This window comes from Stegodyphus dumicola, chromosome 9 (assembly GCF_044657685.1).
Source record: "Stegodyphus dumicola isolate Sdum_Otavi_A_Nest chromosome 9, ASM4465768v1".
Lineage (NCBI taxonomy): Eukaryota > Metazoa > Arthropoda > Arachnida > Araneae > Eresidae > Stegodyphus > Stegodyphus dumicola.
The window spans coordinates 121,795,431-121,815,293 of record NC_140776.1 but is presented as its reverse complement, the minus strand read 5'-3'; the positions used below and the strand labels follow the sequence as shown (position 1 = coordinate 121,815,293).

The 19,863-nt window shown below is 35.0% G+C and overlaps 1 protein-coding gene across 2 annotated transcripts in view; it reads right to left on the bottom strand.

Moving 5' to 3' along the window:
- LOC118183191 (mitogen-activated protein kinase kinase kinase 20-like) overlaps nt 1–19,863 on the bottom strand; it is a 123,256-nt gene that overhangs the window by 25,543 nt on the left and 77,850 nt on the right. For both annotated transcript variants that reach the window (XM_085824032.1, XM_085824033.1), the window contains 4 exons: nt 18,016–18,151; nt 2,101–2,145; nt 1,989–2,019; nt 1,171–1,307 (listed from right to left, as the gene is read on the bottom strand). In XM_085824032.1, the coding sequence (XP_085680158.1) occupies nt 1,171–1,307; nt 1,989–2,019; nt 2,101–2,145; nt 18,016–18,151 (349 nt within the window). The remainder of the gene's footprint in view (nt 1–1,170; nt 1,308–1,988; nt 2,020–2,100; nt 2,146–18,015; nt 18,152–19,863) is intronic.

Here is a 19,863-nt window from a genome sequence, read left to right as displayed (position 1 = left end):
AAAAGCTTCATTTAAGGGTATAACAGTGACATGAAAATGTATAATTTTTTTTAATTCCCTCTTATCAATTTTGCAATGCATACATTAATTAAATAATATGCAAGATATTATAACATGAAAGAACACTGTTCTCAGTTTACAAAAGTTCTATGCATTTACTTTGTATTATATGTACTTATTTGCTAGAGCCAAAAAAATAAAATAGAATAAAATAAGAATTTATTTTTAAAAAAATTTTATGCATCACACTGTTTAATATTTTTTAACCAAAACTCAAAAGAAAACATTCTGGATATATACATATTTTTAATAAAATGGTTCAATTTAAGCTTTTTTGCAATTTTTACTTATCTTGAATTAATAAAACTACTCTAAATAGAAAGATAAGGCACATCAAAATCATGATTACATGTAAAAAAAATAATACTATCCTGAACCCTTGCCATTCATTCCACAATTTTCAAGGACAGTCGTAAAATGTTCCAATATCTCAAATATATATTTGAAATGTCACACAATTTAAAATACATTTCTTGGGAAAAAAATTAGGTAATGGGTTTCAGTCCACTTATTATGACCAAGGACTTCAGTAATTATATTGAGAACCATTGTGTTACTAATTTCTTTTATAATGTATGCAGCATTTACAGTAATAATCTTTCCCTCTCCAAGTAGCAGTATTTCTGCCTATTATGATATCTCTTCCTGTCACAATAAATCTGAATACGAGACTTGTACGTTTTGAACTTCTAGGGAAATTTGTGAAAAATCTCATGAGACAATCCATTGAGTCACAAATGGAAATTTTATCTTGCATTTTATTTTTGGCAGTTTCTGGTAGCACAAAGGCAGAATTTACAATTCAGTTTCTTTGTTTTGTTCCAGTTGAAGATCTCTTAACTCTATCTTATGTTTCATTACATCTCTATTGTTGTACTTAAATTTGTTAGATTTCTTTTTTTTTCGGGGGGAGGGGGGTTGAATTAAGTTTTGGTAACTAACTTTTATTTTTCCCAAATTGCTCCAAATTTCTTTGAGTAAAAATTTAGAATTGCCCATGATTATAAAAGAACATTATGAGAACCCTACTTTACACATTATGTACAATATTATATGAAAACGTCCACATAATTATGGCCAATACAGACATACTTAGGAAAAATTAAGTACCATTAAATGGATTCTATGCCCAACAGCACGTACTCCAATGTCTTTCAAGTCTTCTGATGTCATAAGTAAGAGACGGCGTCCATTAATATGTTGTTCCAGGAACAAATCAGCATACTGAGCCAAATCTTTTGAGTTTGCTAACCAAACGATGAAATTTGATTAATGCAAAATATATATAAATATGCAAAGGAAGAGAGATCCATATTCCGTCATAAAAGTGATAGACAAGTACATTGAAGATACAAGAACATTTGATGTGTAGGGGGGGGACGAATAAATTTAATACTTAACAGTGTAAGTAATCAATGTGCAACAAAAAAATGTACATAATTTTCATCACATCATTAAAAATAGTTTAATTTCAAATATTTAGTTCATTTCTACCACAGAAATTCTGATGGTATTAAAACTACAAATAGTAAATTTTGACATGAGTAAACTTCAGATATGTTTAATATCACTGCTGCAGATATATATTTAATATAAAAAATATTAATTGAAATATTTATAAATTTTATGGATTATTTAAAAAATTTCACACAATAAATACTGTAAGATTAGTTGCTTTTGTAAAACTTAAAGGTTTATTATTATTATATACTAAAGTAGTTCTCCTTTAAATAACTACTATAGAAGAAATCCAAATAAAAAACTACATATTGAAACAGTAAAAGCATATATAAAGTATAATTAATTACACATATTAGATACGATAAAATAATAAAAAAAAATCTTGAAGAGAAATAAATCGGTAAAAATTTTATTAAAAGAACAATAGCAAAAAATATACTGAAAATAAAATAAGTGTTCCAGCATACCTTCTAATCCTAACTGCTTGATCCACAAGCACTGAAAACAAAATTAATTATGTATATTTTCATTAAAACATACAAAAAAATTCTTTTTCAAAACCCTAAAAACAATACATACCACATCATCAGATGACCAAGTATTTATGTCAAGTTCATACAGTTGCTAAAAAAAGAATGACACATGAAATCAGCAACTATCATATAGTATTAATAATAATAAGGACAGTACAGTTAGAAATATGGTTCATTCCTGAAAGATATTATGGAAAAATCACGTAAATCAAGAAAAAAAAATTACTACAGTTTTTAATCAGCAAAACACTTTTTAAATCTTTTTGAATGAATATTTAAGCAAAATACCATTTGACAGTCAAAATTCCAGAATAGTTAACATAGTAAAAATATAAGCATATTTTTTTTTCTTCTATCATTAAATGGTGTAAAATATTGACACATAAGCCATCTGGTGCACAGCCACAATAATTGGAAGCCAATTCCAATAAAAACAAATACTATAATATTTCCATGGATTACGAAAGCTTTGAAGCAATACACACAATACAATCAGATAATAAAGGCAAAAATAGTTTTAAAATATCACTGAAGATAAAATAAAAAAACTAAAGATATCATTAGAAAATCGTGACTTCCCAATAACAAAGTCCATACCTCAATTTAAAAAATTAATCAAGGACAAAGTTTTTCCAAAAAGGCTGAAAATTAGTCAGTTAGATAACAATCCTAATAATACTAAACCTACAATGAAAATGCAACATATCTTTCAGTGAAATGGGTATAAATTCAGATGACACATATTAGATACGGTGAAATATAACAAAATTTTAAAGGGCAATAAATAATTAATTTATGATCTATATTATATATATATATATATATATATAATCATAAAACAATTTCTTAAAATAAAATAATATAACCATGCCTAGTATTTTTGCTCATTAAGCTGCTGAAAAATTATAAAAGACATCAAATAAGAAATCAGTACAAAGAAATTTTGAAAAAGTTCCTATAAATGTAAAAAAGAATTTAATAAATGTTAAAACTAAAATATTTCAAACAAGTAAAACCCTCATTCAAAAAATTAATTAAATTCAAAGAATATAAAAGAGGAGGAATTCAATCAATTCAATGTCACTTTTTTGTCACACATTTTAATAGTTCACCAGAAAATTCTGGCCCCTTCCCAAAGCAAGGAAAAAACAAAGTAAATTCATATAAAAATTTTTAAAATGCATATATATATATACATAAATTATTTATAAAGGTGCTAATTTAAAATATGCATTTGAATTTAAAATTTAATACAATGATTGAATAAGTATTAAATTCTGCTGCATTTCCTTAAATTGGCTGAAAAAAATTTCATATGGAAGTATAGAGCATTGAAAATGAAAATATTAAAATTTCAAGTCCAACACACAATGATGACTGCAGCAACATATTGAAATAGTACATGATGATGTTGATGTAAAGAAGAATATTAGTTTTTAAGCGTAATATTTAAAGTGAAGTTTCATTATGTTTATATTCAATGGTACTAAGAATGCTTCAATGTCAAAAGCAACCTCAAAATAAAGAAAAATTATTATTATAATTCAAGAAAAATAAAATAAAAGAACGTTCAATTTGAAAGATGACATTATCACATTGAAGACGGTGGAATGGTCAAATCAGTTACCACTCCATATCTGAACTGCAGAGAAAAGTAGAAATTAATAGCAAACAGGCACAGATTCACGTAAAAAAGAAAATACAATGGCATAAATAACAATGGATTTGCCATCATCAGCTATCCTTAATGTTACATGTACAGAAATGGCCACTAAATGGCCAGAAGATTGGGAATTATTGATATCTAATTTGCTGATTAGAACTAATCAACTGTAGTGCCTATTCAAATGACTCTCAATACCACAGCTGCCAACTAGGCTATCTTCCAGCAAGATAAGACCTGTTCACAAATGGCATATCATTCTTACATCCCCTCCCCCCCCCAAAAAACCCACATTTCTGCTCTTAATTTGCTAATCTCACCTAGACAATATGCCTGAGCTTTGTTGGGGCATCATCTGCATCCACAGCAAAATGTGACAAAGCTGCATGCATTTGAACTAGAGGTAGTTCTACAATCCATTAATTTAATTATTTAATAAAGTTTATCTTTATTAAATAAATAATCTTAAAGTTTTAGAATTGTAACAATTTTTTTGCACCAAATTTCATCAACCAAATGCAGAGTTACCAACCTTGAAATATGGAAAACTGGGAAGCTCTCACAATGTAAACCAGGAATTCCTGGGAGGTTTTCAAGCTATGTGGAGACATCATTTAAAAAAAACTCCAAATTTTCTTTATAATATGCATGATTATGATTACTGAATTCTTTATGAAATGATTCTGATGTAAAACATATTAATACTGTTGCATGAATACGGGTTCATAATAGACTCAATACATACAGAACCAATGACAGCTTTATAAATTAATTTTTTCAAAAGAAACACGTCACAGTTCTGGAATTTTCTACAAAATAATCAAACAACTCTTCTCAGTTATCACAGAGTAAAATCAGTAGTTAAAGAATGTTAAACACAGTGTAATGCAAAGCTCATATGAAGATCTCTCAATAATCCATACTCAATACTGAACGGAACAACTGACACAAAGTCTTCTCTCCGATCTTATATAGCTTCCCCACAGCCGCTGAGAAATATCTAGTAACTTCCACTTTCAAAATTCTTGGAAGGCATGTGAGAGTTGGATACCATTAAAGTAATTCAATTACAATTACAGTTATACAGGGACCAGACAAAAATGTCATCAAATTGTCTTACTTTTCTTTCTTTCTCTTCGCCATTGACAGAACGGTTGGCTTACTAGGTTAGGTGTTCTTCAGCAAATAAGATCCCATTGATTGAATAATCATTAAAAAAACACAAAGATTGGCTACTTTTGGCAATGTTCACTCAAGAGTGGCGACTTTTGGCGAATTCTCACCAAATCTGACAACAGAAGTTAGTCACCGAAATTATCATCAGCCTGGCGATACCGCGCCAATTTAGCGGAAGAGCAATTTATCTCAAATTTTAAATAGACTTGCCCCTGTAATCTTTTTTTGGCAGAGCTTTGCCTCTTTCAAACATTTCGTATTACATTATACAAAAAAAAAAAAAAAAAATATCACAATTTCCCATATAATTTCACTAAAATTATTTTTATACATACAAAATTCATAACATTGCCCTCTTCCCAAGAGCTGCATGTCCTGAGCAGTACAATCTCTAAACAGAAAGCCATACTTACAACTAAAGAAAATCAATGCCGTACTAAAACAATAATTTCAGCAAATAACATGAAGGAAATCAAATATCAAATCCATAAATAAATGCATAAATTTATAAATTTATATCTAAATATCACCATGTCTTAGTTTACTATTTACATTATATACACTATGAGTGTTATGTACTAAGGCTAGCCTGTCTAATGAATGGCTTTAGACTTTGAATTTGGTAACTCACAGAATATAACATGGTTCAGACTGCTTAAAGCTGCATAAAGACCGTCCCAGGATGACTGTAGTCTATGAGAGAGTCCTTTCTGTCGAATTAGACTTCATAACCCCACTTTGTCACCTTCGTTGAATTGACATCCTGCAGCTCTTGTGTCATATCAGGTCTGTCACCAAATTGATTCACTCTTGTGCAAAATTCTGCATCACTTCAAAATGTGCCTGGAGATCTTGAATATATTCCTCAGGTGATAAACACGCACATGGAGGATGACTAAACAAGAGATGACAAGGCAGACAAAGATCACGATCAAACAGCATCTGGAATGGAGAACAGCTGGTAGTCTCATGAATAAAAATGTGATGAGTCAGTAAGAAGAGAGATAACTTCTGGTCCCAGTCCTATTGGTTTTTGGAAACCATCAGCGACAGTTGTTAAGGATAGTTCAATTAAACCTCTCTATCATGCTGTCTGATTGAGGATATAAAGCTATCATTTGGCTTTAGTCTATGCCGAACAGTTTGTAGAATTCTTTAGTTATAGTTGACATAAAATTCCTTCCATCAGAATGTAACTAAAGAGGCACTCTGAACCAGGAATCCAATGCAGTATCATAACTGTTACAGCCTGATCATGGATAGGATATGTTTCATATTGTGAAGTAATCAATAACAATTATGTATTTGTTGCCATTAGCAGATCAGGGCAGAGGTACCATATTATCGAAGGCGATGCATCCAAAAAGGTGTTCCTATACTGCAACGTTGCACCTTTTCTCGGCAACATTTCTTCGATCCTTTCCAACCTGCAAAGGTATTGCAAAATTGGCACCACTTTTGCACGTCAGTCCTTACCTTACTCCAGCAGAACTGCTCTCAAACTCTATACAGTATCTTCATTATTATGAAGTGGTCTCCAATTGAGCTGCTATGTAGTTTTGTAAAGACATCTGGGATACGAGATCTTGGAAGTATAAGCTGCAATAAGAACACCTTTCCATCATCTGATTTGAACTCCTGGTACAGGACCACATTTTGATTATGGAGTAAGTGGACAGCACCATAGTGTTTTCTCATAGGACTATAGATGGAAATGTCCCCCAGGTAGGTTTCCTATTTGAAGATCTCACTAAGTCAATTATGGGTTTAATGTCACTGTCTTCTAACTGGACCTTCCTAACTTCTTCGTCACGCCATGGGTTTGGTCAGATGCTGTTAAAGTTGTAATTTGACATGTGACCAGATTAACTATCCCATATTTCAGTTTGATCCTGGAACAACATCAGCAGCTTTCTGGGTAGAGTCTTCTACACAGGGCATCAGCATTTCCGTGTTACGATCCTTTCCTAAGGTGAATAGTTATGTCATATTCCTGGGTGTCTCCAGATCCATCTGTCTATTTGGCTTTCACAATTCATGAAATTAAAAGCCAGGTCAATGATGAATAATCTTGTATGGAGCAGGAATTTTCTGCCATATATGTTTCTGCTGTAGAGGTTCCTGGGAGGTTAGCTGTTCCTGTGCTGTGCTGTCAGGACGTGTTTTTGTCGCTCCACCGTTTTAACTAATATCAGCGGAAGTTCTCAACATACCGCTGTAAACGTAGTTGCTACGTGTAGCTAACATCATCAGGAGTACACATATATAAAAATTGTGTCATTACGACAATTAGTCATTTTTTTATGGAATTTCAAAGTTTTTAACATTATCATTCACGACTTGGAGCCCTTTTCGCCATGTTCCTCAACTTCGCAACCCGTGGATACACCGACGGATGTAGTAGCAGCCGGAATTTTACATAGCTGGATAGAGGATCATCTCAGCAGTATTTTGATATAAGTTTCATCAAGATTAATTAATTGGTTGAATAATTATGCAGAAATTACTGATTTAATTTAGCGCTTTTTTCGCTCACGCTGCATTTTCGACCGTTAGGAGTCACCTTCCCCCCCTCGGGGTAGCGCGTTTTCGTCAAGGACATTCGCAACGGCTTTCCTTTTACGAAGTGGACACTTTATTAGCTGCCTGCTAATTAATTTCCTAATTGCTGTATCATGCTGGAATAAACGGCAATCTTCATCATCTATCTTCAGAAGCAGAAGTTTAAAATTTTGGTCGTGATCAGCCCACTGGTTCCAAAGATATAATTTTTTCGACATTTATTAACTTAGAATTTTCAAGCTGCAAAATTGCGTAGTTTGACTTCTTATTACAGTGCAGTGTTGTGTTTCAGTGTCTATGTGCCTTTGGATTACAATGGAATACCTTTATACAGATGAAAGACAGATGAAATACTGCTGACAAGGTAAGAAAATTTGACTATTTCCTGTATTCCAGATTGAAATATAAAAATTCAGCACCAAATGCAGTACTGTACAGAGAAACTTAGATCCTTTCCCATATGATGAGTGACACAGATTCCTCCACTTACTCGAGAGAATTTGCTTTGCAAACATTCATTACCTCGGACATAAGCTATACTGAGAAGATTGATAAACTCACTGACGAAATTAAAAAGATCGCAACTTCCTTTCGAGGTGGCAAAAATCTTCTAACCCTAGGCTTGCGAAAGCAACTGATAGACACTGTTGAAGCCTTCCGAATTCTGGCTTTGGGAGTATCTGAGTATATTCCACCTCCGGATACTGTCGATAAAGCAGTCAACACATCCAGTATTTTTGCGTGTGAACTAGCAAGTCAACAGCAACACATCACAGCTGCATCTAATCTAGCACAAAAAGCAACAGACAATCGAAAGTCTTACACAAGTGTAACGGCGCAAAAGCCTAAACACACCTTACTGATCTACCCTAAAAACCCATCCACAACATCCAGGAAAGTGTTAAAAGAAAAATTGACTACTGAATTTCCGTTACCCACATTGGGAGTTCAAGTAGCAGCATTAAGATACATCAAGCAGGTATAACTTGCAGTGGATTGCCATACAAAGGAGGACATTCACGCACTCTCCGAAAAACTGCAGACTGAAAAGGCTAAAGAATTCTTGCAAACCAAGATCCCAAGCACAAGGCTTCCCAGGGTTGCTATACACAATATCCCATTAAGCGTTACACAGGAGGAACTTGGACGAGTCATCAGTTTAGAACTCCATATTAACAAGAATAATGCCAAAATCCTGTACAGGCTCAAGGAAAGGAGTAACACAGTCAAGTGGATTGTCGAATGTAATCCTGATGCCTTCCAACAACTCATGCGCTCCAGAAAACTACTCATCGGCTGGCGGGCACATCGAATCTCAGAGTACTTCAATACTAAGAGATGCTACCGCTGTCAAGCATTTGGCCATACCCAGCAGGGATGCCAAAATAAAAATAAAATCTATTGTGCATACTGCTCGGGAAATCATGCAATCAAAGACTGTCAAGCCAGATGAGCCACATGCATCAACTGTACTGTGCAGACAGTAACTACCGCAACCGGGACAAAAAAGTTTGCGACCATCCAGCATATGATGTTGCCTGTCCAACATACACGAGATACGTCGAACGTATCAAACGCAGCACTATCTATGAATAGTCCATCTGTTACTAATGCTAACAACAACACGCCTGTAATCCAATCTAATAATAACAATAATCATATGCAGATTCTCTCTCGACATACTATACCTCCATCAAGCAGGAACATAGGTACACTAAGCCCAAATATCATCAAATGCCTGCAAATCAATCTTCAAAGGGCTGAGGCAGCAACATCTCATGTCCTCACGCAAGTTATTTCCAACGACATAGACCTCATAATCATGCAGGAACCATACTGTAGAGAAGGTCACGTCGCTAGCTTACCTATTGCATGGAAAATATACCAAAAGGAGTCCCCGAAGGCTGATCATGCTCCTAGAGTAGCAATTGCCTGCTGCAACCCCGCACGGACACAACAAGTCATCAAGCTGCATAGGGATTATGTCTCCATTCTAATCATTTTTGAAAATATGCAATTTATCCTTACTTCGGTGTATTCACCACCAACAGATGCAATTGGCAGCACTGTCGCCCACATAAGCGAAACGAGAAGAAAATTTCCAAACACAGCTCAAGTCATAGGAGGCGACTTTAATGCCCATCATATTATATGGGGGTATAGTATCACAAATCCAAAAGGGCAGGTGCTTGAAGCTTATATTGCGGCAAACAATTTACAATTGCACAATACAACGAATGCACCACCTACGTACATTCGATAATTTGTACAATCAAGGATGGCCAGACTTAACGATCTCAACTTACGATATTGCTAACAACATACATGCATGGCATGTCTCAGACTCTGAAAGTTGTTCAGATCATAAATACGTAGAATTTAGTATACAAACAGATACCACCATTTCTATAATTAAACGCTATAGGCTGCCAGGTAATAAGGTTAGACAATTGACCCAGGCCTTTACTCACCTCCTGCAAGCAAAAGGATTGCAGCTAGACGCTTGCAACAACTCAGAACACCTTGATTCCCTTGCACAAGGACTTCTAGAGGAACTTAATGAAATTTGTCAACAAATTTTACCCCTCTGTACAACCAAGAAATTACAAGGAATCTCTTGGTGGACCGGCGAACTAAGGCAACAAAGACAAAAATGCAGAGCTTTGCGCCGAAGACTAAGAGGCAACGTGGACGGTGAAACCAAAGCACAGATTCTGACTACATACTGGCAGGAGCAGGCTAAATATAAGAAGAATATTCTAGCTGCAAAAGTGACAAGCTGGTGTACCTTCTGTAACAACAATACGAATCCCTACAGGATCTTACATAAGATTGCAACACAGAAGGTATTCAAACCAGCACAAATTCATGCCCAGGTTCCAACAGCTAGTTTTTCAACAAATCCAGCGGGGTTTACAGCTGCCACCCTTCTTGACGAAATTTTTGCAAAGGACGATCCGCATGAAGATACACTGGAACAACGTGCAGTGCGAAACAATACAACTGTCCCAGATACGCCAGATGATTATACTTTCTCAGCAAAAGAAATCGCTCATGTATTTCGCTACCTACCCCTGAAAAAAGTCCCAGGACCGGATGGCCTGGACTATTCAATAATTAAAGTTGCATATAAAGCCAATCCAGATTTCTTCACTAAATTCTTCAATAAATTACTTCAGGCAAAGCTCTTCCCAACCGTATTTAAGAAGGGACAGGTAGTCTTGTTCTTGAAAAAATTCAAAAATCCAGCTGAACCGCGGTCTTACAGACTAATCTGCTTGTTGTCTGCACTGGGCAAAGTGCATGAAAAGCTGATTGTCAATCGACTTCATCATCATCTGCACAAAACCAAATATCTAAGTGTCAGAGAATTTGATTTCCGCATAGGATCTTCTACCGTTCAAGCCCTTTCAGCAATCAAGGATTGCATCCAGAAGAGTAGACATGATAACATGCATACGGCTTTCATTTCGATTGACCTGGCCAGTGCATTTGATACTCTGTGGTGGCCAGCAATCAAACAAGCTTTACGCAATGCAAAATGCCCGACCAACCTTTATCTAACAATCACAAGCTACTTACAAGCCCGTATGTTAATAATGTCCCACGATGCAGGTGTTTCTTCCAAAGCCCAAGTGAGAGGTTGTCCGCAAGGCTCTTGTGCGGGGCCCCTCCTATGGAACATCACATTTAACGAAGTGCTTGCTGCAGGCTGGCCCGCACACACGCAAGTTGTCACCTACACAGATGATGCTGCACTCCTGGTGCGAGGACGCACACGCAACAAACTGGAGAAAAATGGCACAGAAGTCTGCACACTTTTTGCTGACTACTGCACTCGACTTAAGCTTCAAATATCAACAGAAAAGTCAACAGCATTGATCATTCCAAGGCCAGGAACAAATCCAAAACGACGGCCCTGTATTAAATTAAAGGGGAGAAATATTAAGTTCGTTAAAAATCTTAAATATCTAGGAGTAACATGGGACTCCGGTCTAACCTGGATTCCTCATATACAAGACCTTCGTGTTAAAACATCTCAAATAGCGAGAACAGCGCGCCAGTTTCAGGGCAGGAATTGGGGTCAGAGCCCCCATTTTCAAAAACTGTTTTATCTCACAGTTGCAGAGAAAATCGCATTATATGCAGCCCCAATCTGGGCAAACCCAATGGGAGCCAGGAAAATCCGTCAACTATCAGCCTTGCAAAGACCTTTTGCGATAAACCTATGCAAAGCATATCGAACTACAGCCACAAATGCAGCACAGGTACTAGCTGGTATCATACCACTGCATATCAAAGCTTTAATGGAATCTGCATATGCTCACCTAATCCATTTGCGCCGAGATGAGACATTTGGAAACACTACCTATAGCCCAGTCCAATATGAGCATCGGGGCGACGTATTGCGTACACTTCCCTCAATAAAAGGAACAGGCATGCACACAGTTAAATCCAACTGCCTTCATCAAGACACCCTCACGAAGATATACACGGATGGCTCGAAGCATAAACTTGGGAGTAGGTAGTGCCTTTATACACTATGACGGTTCCAACACCGAATACACATGGAAAGGACATCTGAAACCGGAAAACAGCGTCTTTCAGGCGGAAGTTACTGCTCTCACAGCAGCGGTACAGCATATACTCAATAACAATATACAGGCAGCTACCATTTACACGGACAGCCTTTCCGCAATAAATGCAATAGAGAATCAACACCATGTATCGCCGAGCATCATTAACTTGCAAAACATCCTGCAGCATAATCGTCACACTAAAATTACCATGGTCTGGGTCAAAGCCCATGATGGCAACCAGGGAAATGAAGCAGCTGACCGTTTGGCTAAGGATGCTGCAAGCAATCTCGATGCACAGGAAATAAATATTCCTGCCCCACCATCCTATCTAAAGCATCATTTGCAGGGACAAGCAATACGACAATGGCAAGAAGAATGGACTAATGTGGAAACAGGGAGGCACACCTATGAGCATATTTCAAAGGTATCAACTGACCGCCTTATCGCCACTGCTCCTTTGGTAAACTACATAACAGGTCACGGGCCGTTTCCGTCTTATTTTCATCGACATGGGATATCAAATACAGACGTCTGTGGAGAAGACGGAACGCCAGACCACTACCTATTCAGGTGCCCTCTGACAGATACCATGCATCTTTTCATGCCCACGAGCAACATAACTGCCTACCACTGACTGATAATTAAGCACAAGGGAAGCATTAATGCAATATATAAAATTATAAAATTTATCGCGGCACTAGGTCAGGATATCTGCCAGCCCATTTAATCAACATAAGGTTTTCCACTGCATTTAGCCAGGAAACTACAATTTACACATGCATACCTTATATCTAATACCTAAACAGAACTTAAACTGGTTTGAGAACTCTTGCACAATAGCAAGTATTTAATGAACTTTAATGCTGTCATGTGTCCCTATTAGTTCTATACAAGCACAGTATTATGTGCTTTTGTCAGTATTATAACTACTCTGCAGCATGTCTTCCTGTTAGCATCATATCAGCCCTCTGTATCATATGTTTCTATTAACACTTATTACTCATATACTAGCATATGTATCTTTGTCTACCTTAATATTTATTTGCACAATGTGTTTTATTCGTATTATATCTGCTTTGCTATTAGTATCATATCATCTCTGCACCATGTGTATTTATTGGCATCATATTTACACTGTACCAAGTGTATTTACTCGTTCTTCACCTGTACTGCATCTGCTCAGCACCATGTCATTTAATTAGCTCTATATTTGTTCTGCATCATGTATATATATTAATATCATATTTGCACTGCATTATGTGTTCCAATCGTATGACAGCCTACGTTCGTGCACTATGAATTGTCTAATCATAAGTTTCTTTCTTTACACATATACTATCATATGCATTTTGTGAAACACCAACTGTTTACCCCAAATATTTATCTGCATTATATATTTTCATTTGTATTACATCTACTTTACATCATGCGTTCCTATTAGTACAACATATGCTCTGTACCATATAAGCCTATAAGCTATTTATCTGTTCTGCATCATGTATATTCATTAGTATCATATCTGTCCTGCATCAAATGATTTTAATCGTACTTTGCCTGCTCAGCGGCATGTGGCATTTTTTTTTCTTATATCTGATCTGCATCATACGTGTTCATTAGAACTTAAACTGCACTGCATAATGTATTTTCATGTATCTCTATTAGCATCATATCTGCCCTGTGTCACGTTTTTTAATTAGCTCTATATTTGCTCTGCATCATGTGTATATATCAGTATCATACCTGCTCTGCATAAAGTGTTTCTATCATGTGTTCGCCTAGGCTCCTGCACTATGAGTTGTCTCATTAAAATATTACTACACACATACTATCATATGTTCTAACACCAACTGTTCACCCTAATATTTATTTGTATCATATGCTCCCATTTGTATTATATCTGCTTTGCATCATGAGTTTCTATTAGTATAACATATGTCCTGTACCATGTGTACCAATATGCTATTTATCTGTTCTGCATCATGTGTTTCTCATTCGTATTATCTCTGTCCTGCATCATGTGCTTTTAAATAGCATCATATCTGCCCAAAGTCATGTGTTTTTATCAGTATTATAGTTGCCCTGAATTATATCTTTTAATTAGCTCTATATTTGCTCTCTATAATGTGTATATACTATTAACATATTTGCTCTGTATCATGTACTTTTATCATGTGTTAGCCTAGATTCATGCACTATGAATTGTCTCCCCATAAGTATTATTACTCATATACTACCATCTGTTTCATATGTAATACCAAAAGTTCATTGCTAATAATTATTTACAACTTATGTTATTATCTGTCTTAAAATTGCCCTGCATCATGTGTTTTAATTAGTATACACGCGTGCTTTATATCTGGCAATGTTACACGCGTGCTTTATATCTCGCATGCACCATGTGTTTTCACTAGTATCACAGCTTTATCTCTGTTCTGCATCCTGTGATCTTACCAGTTTTATTACACGTTTTTATATATCACGTAGTATCACATCTGCCCAGCATTATATGTTCTAACAGCATCATATGAATGCATTATTAGTACTCTACTTAGTAGTCTGTGAGTATCTTCTGTGTATTAAGTGTTTTTATGTGTACTGTATGGTCTAAATGTTATGGGTGTTATGTGTTTCAGGTTATTCAATGTTGTTATGTGTATTATGTCTTATATTGTTATGCCACCCCCCCTTTTTTTTCTAGATTTCCTGTAACCACTGTAATCCTAAAACTTTCAAATGTCATACACATCACTCGTAATGTAGACTATGTCAACCGCCCTTGTATGGCCATGTAACTTTCTCATTAAGATCCAAATATACTCCCGAGGCAGCCTGATGAGGCTCCAGGGAGTTGTTGCCACTAGATAGTGGAGGACGCGGGGCATATGCCTGTTTACCTATGTTAAACATCAGGCGTCCTCGTCCTCCGTCACCTGTAGAGGTTCCTGATGATGATGATGATGATGATGCTATCCAGGTATATCAGACAAAGTTCGTAGGAAAGACTTCTCTCAGCATGACCTCTATAAGGTATTTGAAAGTTGCTGGAGCATTACCTTAAACTGTCAAAGTCCTTGTCAAGTAATAAATGTTGTCTTTTCTCGGTCACCATGGTGTATCTCTACCTGGCACTATCAACTCTTTAAATCAAGAGTAAAAAATTACTTCTTTCCACAGATACCTTTTATCAATTCTATGCTGATCTAAACTGGTTCAACCTATGCCAGAAGATCTGTGGGACGAAACCTCTTAAAATTCTTGAATGATACATTCTGCAGCACTCCTCTCTTCATCACTTAGTTGTGATTTCTGCAATAATTCTAATGTTAGGCTCGCTGACGCACAGAGATTGTGGTCTATTGCAGGTTACTGAAGTGCACGCTGCAACCATTTCACATAATCCTAATGACTTTTGTTATAGCATTGATGTAGGCAACTCTCACCAGGATGACAGTCATATATATGTAAAAGAGTGAGTGCCAAGAGTACTAGCACTAGGATATTCCATAATGCAGTATTGAAAATTTATGTTTTCAGTCATGGATTCAGGAAATAAAAGTTATGTTCTTGCTGTATTGTGCTATCTTGAGCTACAATTTAATTCCTTCATTTTTTATTCCAAACCGGGTTATGACCTCAGAAGCAAAATGTAGCTTATTAAAGTCCCAGAAAAAATTATATTTCCTCAAAAAGTCTAATCTGAGTGTGCAAGTGTTGATAATATCTACTACATATGTCATGTGATGGTATGCATCACTTGCAAATGTAATGCTAGTGTTTAATTTTCCATCAATGTTGATGTTATCCTTGAACACAGTTTGGAAGGCAACACAGGGTGGCATCAGATAAGTTTACCATCCAGTTGTTCAGCCAAATCATTTTGCATGATTGTAGCATTGTCTCCTGTACTGATGGTCACATTTTGCTAGGAATGCCATTTACATAAGGAGTCCATTACTGCCACTCACTGCAGAAATCTGAAGCACTTTTAAATGGGGCTTCTTTAAACCTTCATTCCATGAAATGGCTACTAATTTGTTTTTGTGTCCTTGCCAGGGAGTAGTCATATTTTCCATGCCTTAGGGTGTTCTGCAGTTCCTTAGTACATGGCCTTCACCACCACAGTTCCAGCACTTACCAAAAATCGCTGCATGCGTAAAGGTTTGTAGCAAATTGAATACAAACAAAACTGATAATAGCTTGATAAAATTTATTTGCTCAAAAGAAACACTTTACAATTCTGGAACTTTCCATCCAGAAAAATATTCATACAGCTTTTCTCAGTATCACAGAGTACAATCAGTAGTTACATTTCAAAGTACTAAGAAATTTAAACAAAGCACAATGTAAAAAGCATCTAAAAGGCGAAGCTCATACAAAGATCTCTCAATATTCAACGCTGAAACTGAGACAATAACTAAAAACTGATGCTCTAGCCAGTCTATAGTTTTTTTTCCCTGCCACTGAAAAATCTCTAGTAACTACCATCTCACAAAATTACTCAAATGCATATGAGGGCTGAATACGGTTACAGTTACATAAAGGGATCAATTACAATTATTCATTTACAATATACATAACAGTCATACGGGGACTGGACCAAAATGTGGCCAAGACATGTGACTTTTGGACGATTTCTCGCCAAATTTGACAATAGAAACTAGTCACCAAAACCTTCACCAGCTTGCCAATATGTCATCAAATTAGCGAGATAGCCAATTGATTACCTCAATGTTTAATAGTCTTGCCCTTGTAATGTTATTTTTCTGGCAGATCTTCATCTCTTTCAATCATTTCATGTTACATTATTAAAAAAATACTACAGTTTCACATATAATTTCACTAAGATTATTTAGATATATATAAAATTCGTAACAATATTTAATTAGATATTTTGAATTTTATATCCTTTGGCTAATTTCTCCTTGTAATTTTCTTTGGTTTTATATTGAGAACATCTTGAATAGGCAAGAGATTCTTTTATTTATGAAAACAGTTTTAAATATGATGAAAATAAAATTAATATTTATTGTATATACTATGGTGAGAATAAATTAAGTAATGTATCAATTATTGGTGCAAAACCAAATTAAATACAAATATTAACTAATTAAACATTGTTTGAATTTTCATAAAAATATCTAAAAGTGTCTACAGCAGATCAAGGCATTTCAGGTCAAATAAAATTTAATAAGAAAAATTATGTTCAACATCACTAGAAAGGAATGGGATTTGCACCATGTCATAAAATTTTCTGAAAATGCCTATAAAAGATTAAAACACGTCAGATAAAATAAAATTCAACAGGAAAATTTATGCTGTAAATCACAAGATGTGGGGGAATGACACAATTTATGTTTCATTTATTCAATAAAATTCTTTTATTGCTCAGAAACATTTTTCTTAGCAAAAGCTAAAAATAGAAAAGCCAGAACATTCTGTGATCTATCAGGAGATGTGATGAAAAATCAGGATAGCAGGCAGTTATGCAGATGTACCAAATATGATCTTGGTCAGATAATTCCTTATGGGTATTTTACTTTTCTTTTGGAGGGGGAGCAAAGATTTATTGCCACATTAAAAGCCACCCAGTTCAGCATTGTATGGGAGCTGGCTGACACAATGTGACCCATGTTTGAACCCAAAGAAAATATGGATATTTGTACAATAATATAAAATTTCTTTTTGGCATGAGGCACATAAAATAAACAATTAGGCCAGAAGTCCTTTCTAGCGATTGGTGATAGGGAATGAGGGATAAGAAACTTTTGGATCCATTTTTATGGGTGTTCTCCATCAAAATTGGAATTGAACTGGGTATATTCATATTGTCACTTATAAGGAGCTTAAGGCCTTACCTAGTGACAGAGCAACCTTTCCTTTTAACTATGATGAATCCATGGACCTGATCTAGATTATGTTTAGATCAAAAGAATAAGTCACAGAAATAACAACACTGAAAATATTACAAATAGTTACTTACCATACATTTTTTCTTTCGCTCAAGTTTCTTTTCTTTCTCTAAAAGTCTCAGTTCCCATTCTTCTAGATGTTTTTGTTTTTGATTTAAATCATGCTCCGCTTTTTTCATTAGTTCTAAAGTTGCTTCTATTTCTTCCCTGATCAAATGAAATATAATCCATTTGGAAATTAAATAAAATAACTCAATTGATATTTTACAGTGTGACATTAAACCACAATGTGCACATGTGCATTATCACATTTCTAACCAAATTTGCAAAAACGTTTTATACAGAAAAATGCATATTTAAATAAACTCTTTACATTGACATACTCAAACTAATTACATCATTACTACCTTGCATATTATTTTTATATAGATTAATTTTAAGTAGTTTATTACAACTGATATTATGATATACCAAAAAGACTTTCATAATCAATAAATGAAAAATTCTTATTAAATATTAATTACTTACTAAGTGGTTTGAACTTATATTTTGTAAATTTGCAAATTTAAAAAATTATTCAGGAAATCATAATGGCAATTGATATAACTTTTTCACAGGCAGTGATAATACAGGTTGTTGTTACAGGGTTGTTTTGCCCCATTCAATAAAGCATACCTGTGAGTACTGTAATTACTTCATTTTGATAAATCGAATTTACAGTGAAAGTACAGTTATCCAAGTTTCTATGTGTACCCATCCGGTGATGTGGCAAATATCTATGCAGTATTCTAGTTCTGCCATACTCATGATAGAATATCCTTTGTTAATGATTCAAAAACTTCAGTTATCCACTGCTTCAGTTGCTACAAGTCCTGAGGAAATGAAAGCACAAACACTTTGTCTTTAACAACACTCCTTATGCAAAAATAACAAGGGGTCAGACCTGGGGAGCTCAGTGGCTAAAATAGAAATAGCAAATTACTTGACCTAGCATGGCCAATCCAGTGATGGAGTAGACTACTTCCCAAGTACTGACATATTTTTTTATGTCAATGTAGTGGAGCACCGTCTTGGTGCAGAAGGAAGCCAGGAATAGCTTCCTTCAACTCAAGCAACAACCACTCTGATACCATACGTTATTAAATGCATCTGTTAATTCATAAAAACCTTTAACAAATTTTTTCCACCAGTCCGGTTTTGACTGCTGTTCATCCTAGGCTGATTTTCTTACGCAAGCAGTCTTTGTCCTGAAACTGTTTGTCCACTGTTTGATGTATGACGATGCAGTGGTTCTTTACCAAGTTTTGTGCAAAAATGTCTTTGAATGATGATAAACGAAGGTATTTTTGCATATTCCAAAACACAGTATTCTTTCTCTTGTATAGATGGCATCATTTTGATTAACAATCCTATAAGCGACTATTTCGTAACCAGAACATTTCCCCCTGTTGCCAGATAAAACTTGTGTAATTGTAGTTTCAGAATTAATTTGTTCCAGCTTAATATATCAATTACAGAATTTATGCTATGCTATTCTTTTTGTCACATTCAATATGAAACACTCTGCATATACCATGAAATATTTGACATCAACATAATGACTGCAAACAAGAGTTTCATGAAAAGGTAGACAGAACACACTGAAATCAATTCATATATTATTATAATTATATAAAGAGTAAAATTTAATATTTTAGGAGAAAAAGCACAGGAACATAATTTTTTAAAAACATATATGAAAAATCACTGAAACGTAATTAAAAAAACAAATATCCTATTTTATGAGGCAAAAGTTCATGACTATGTGTGATTAGATTTGTGCATTATTACAAAACTATCTCGTATGGATGTAGTTCTCAAAGCAAATATAATGATAATCAATTGGCAAGTTCAAAGCAGATATTGCAATAATTCCAAAG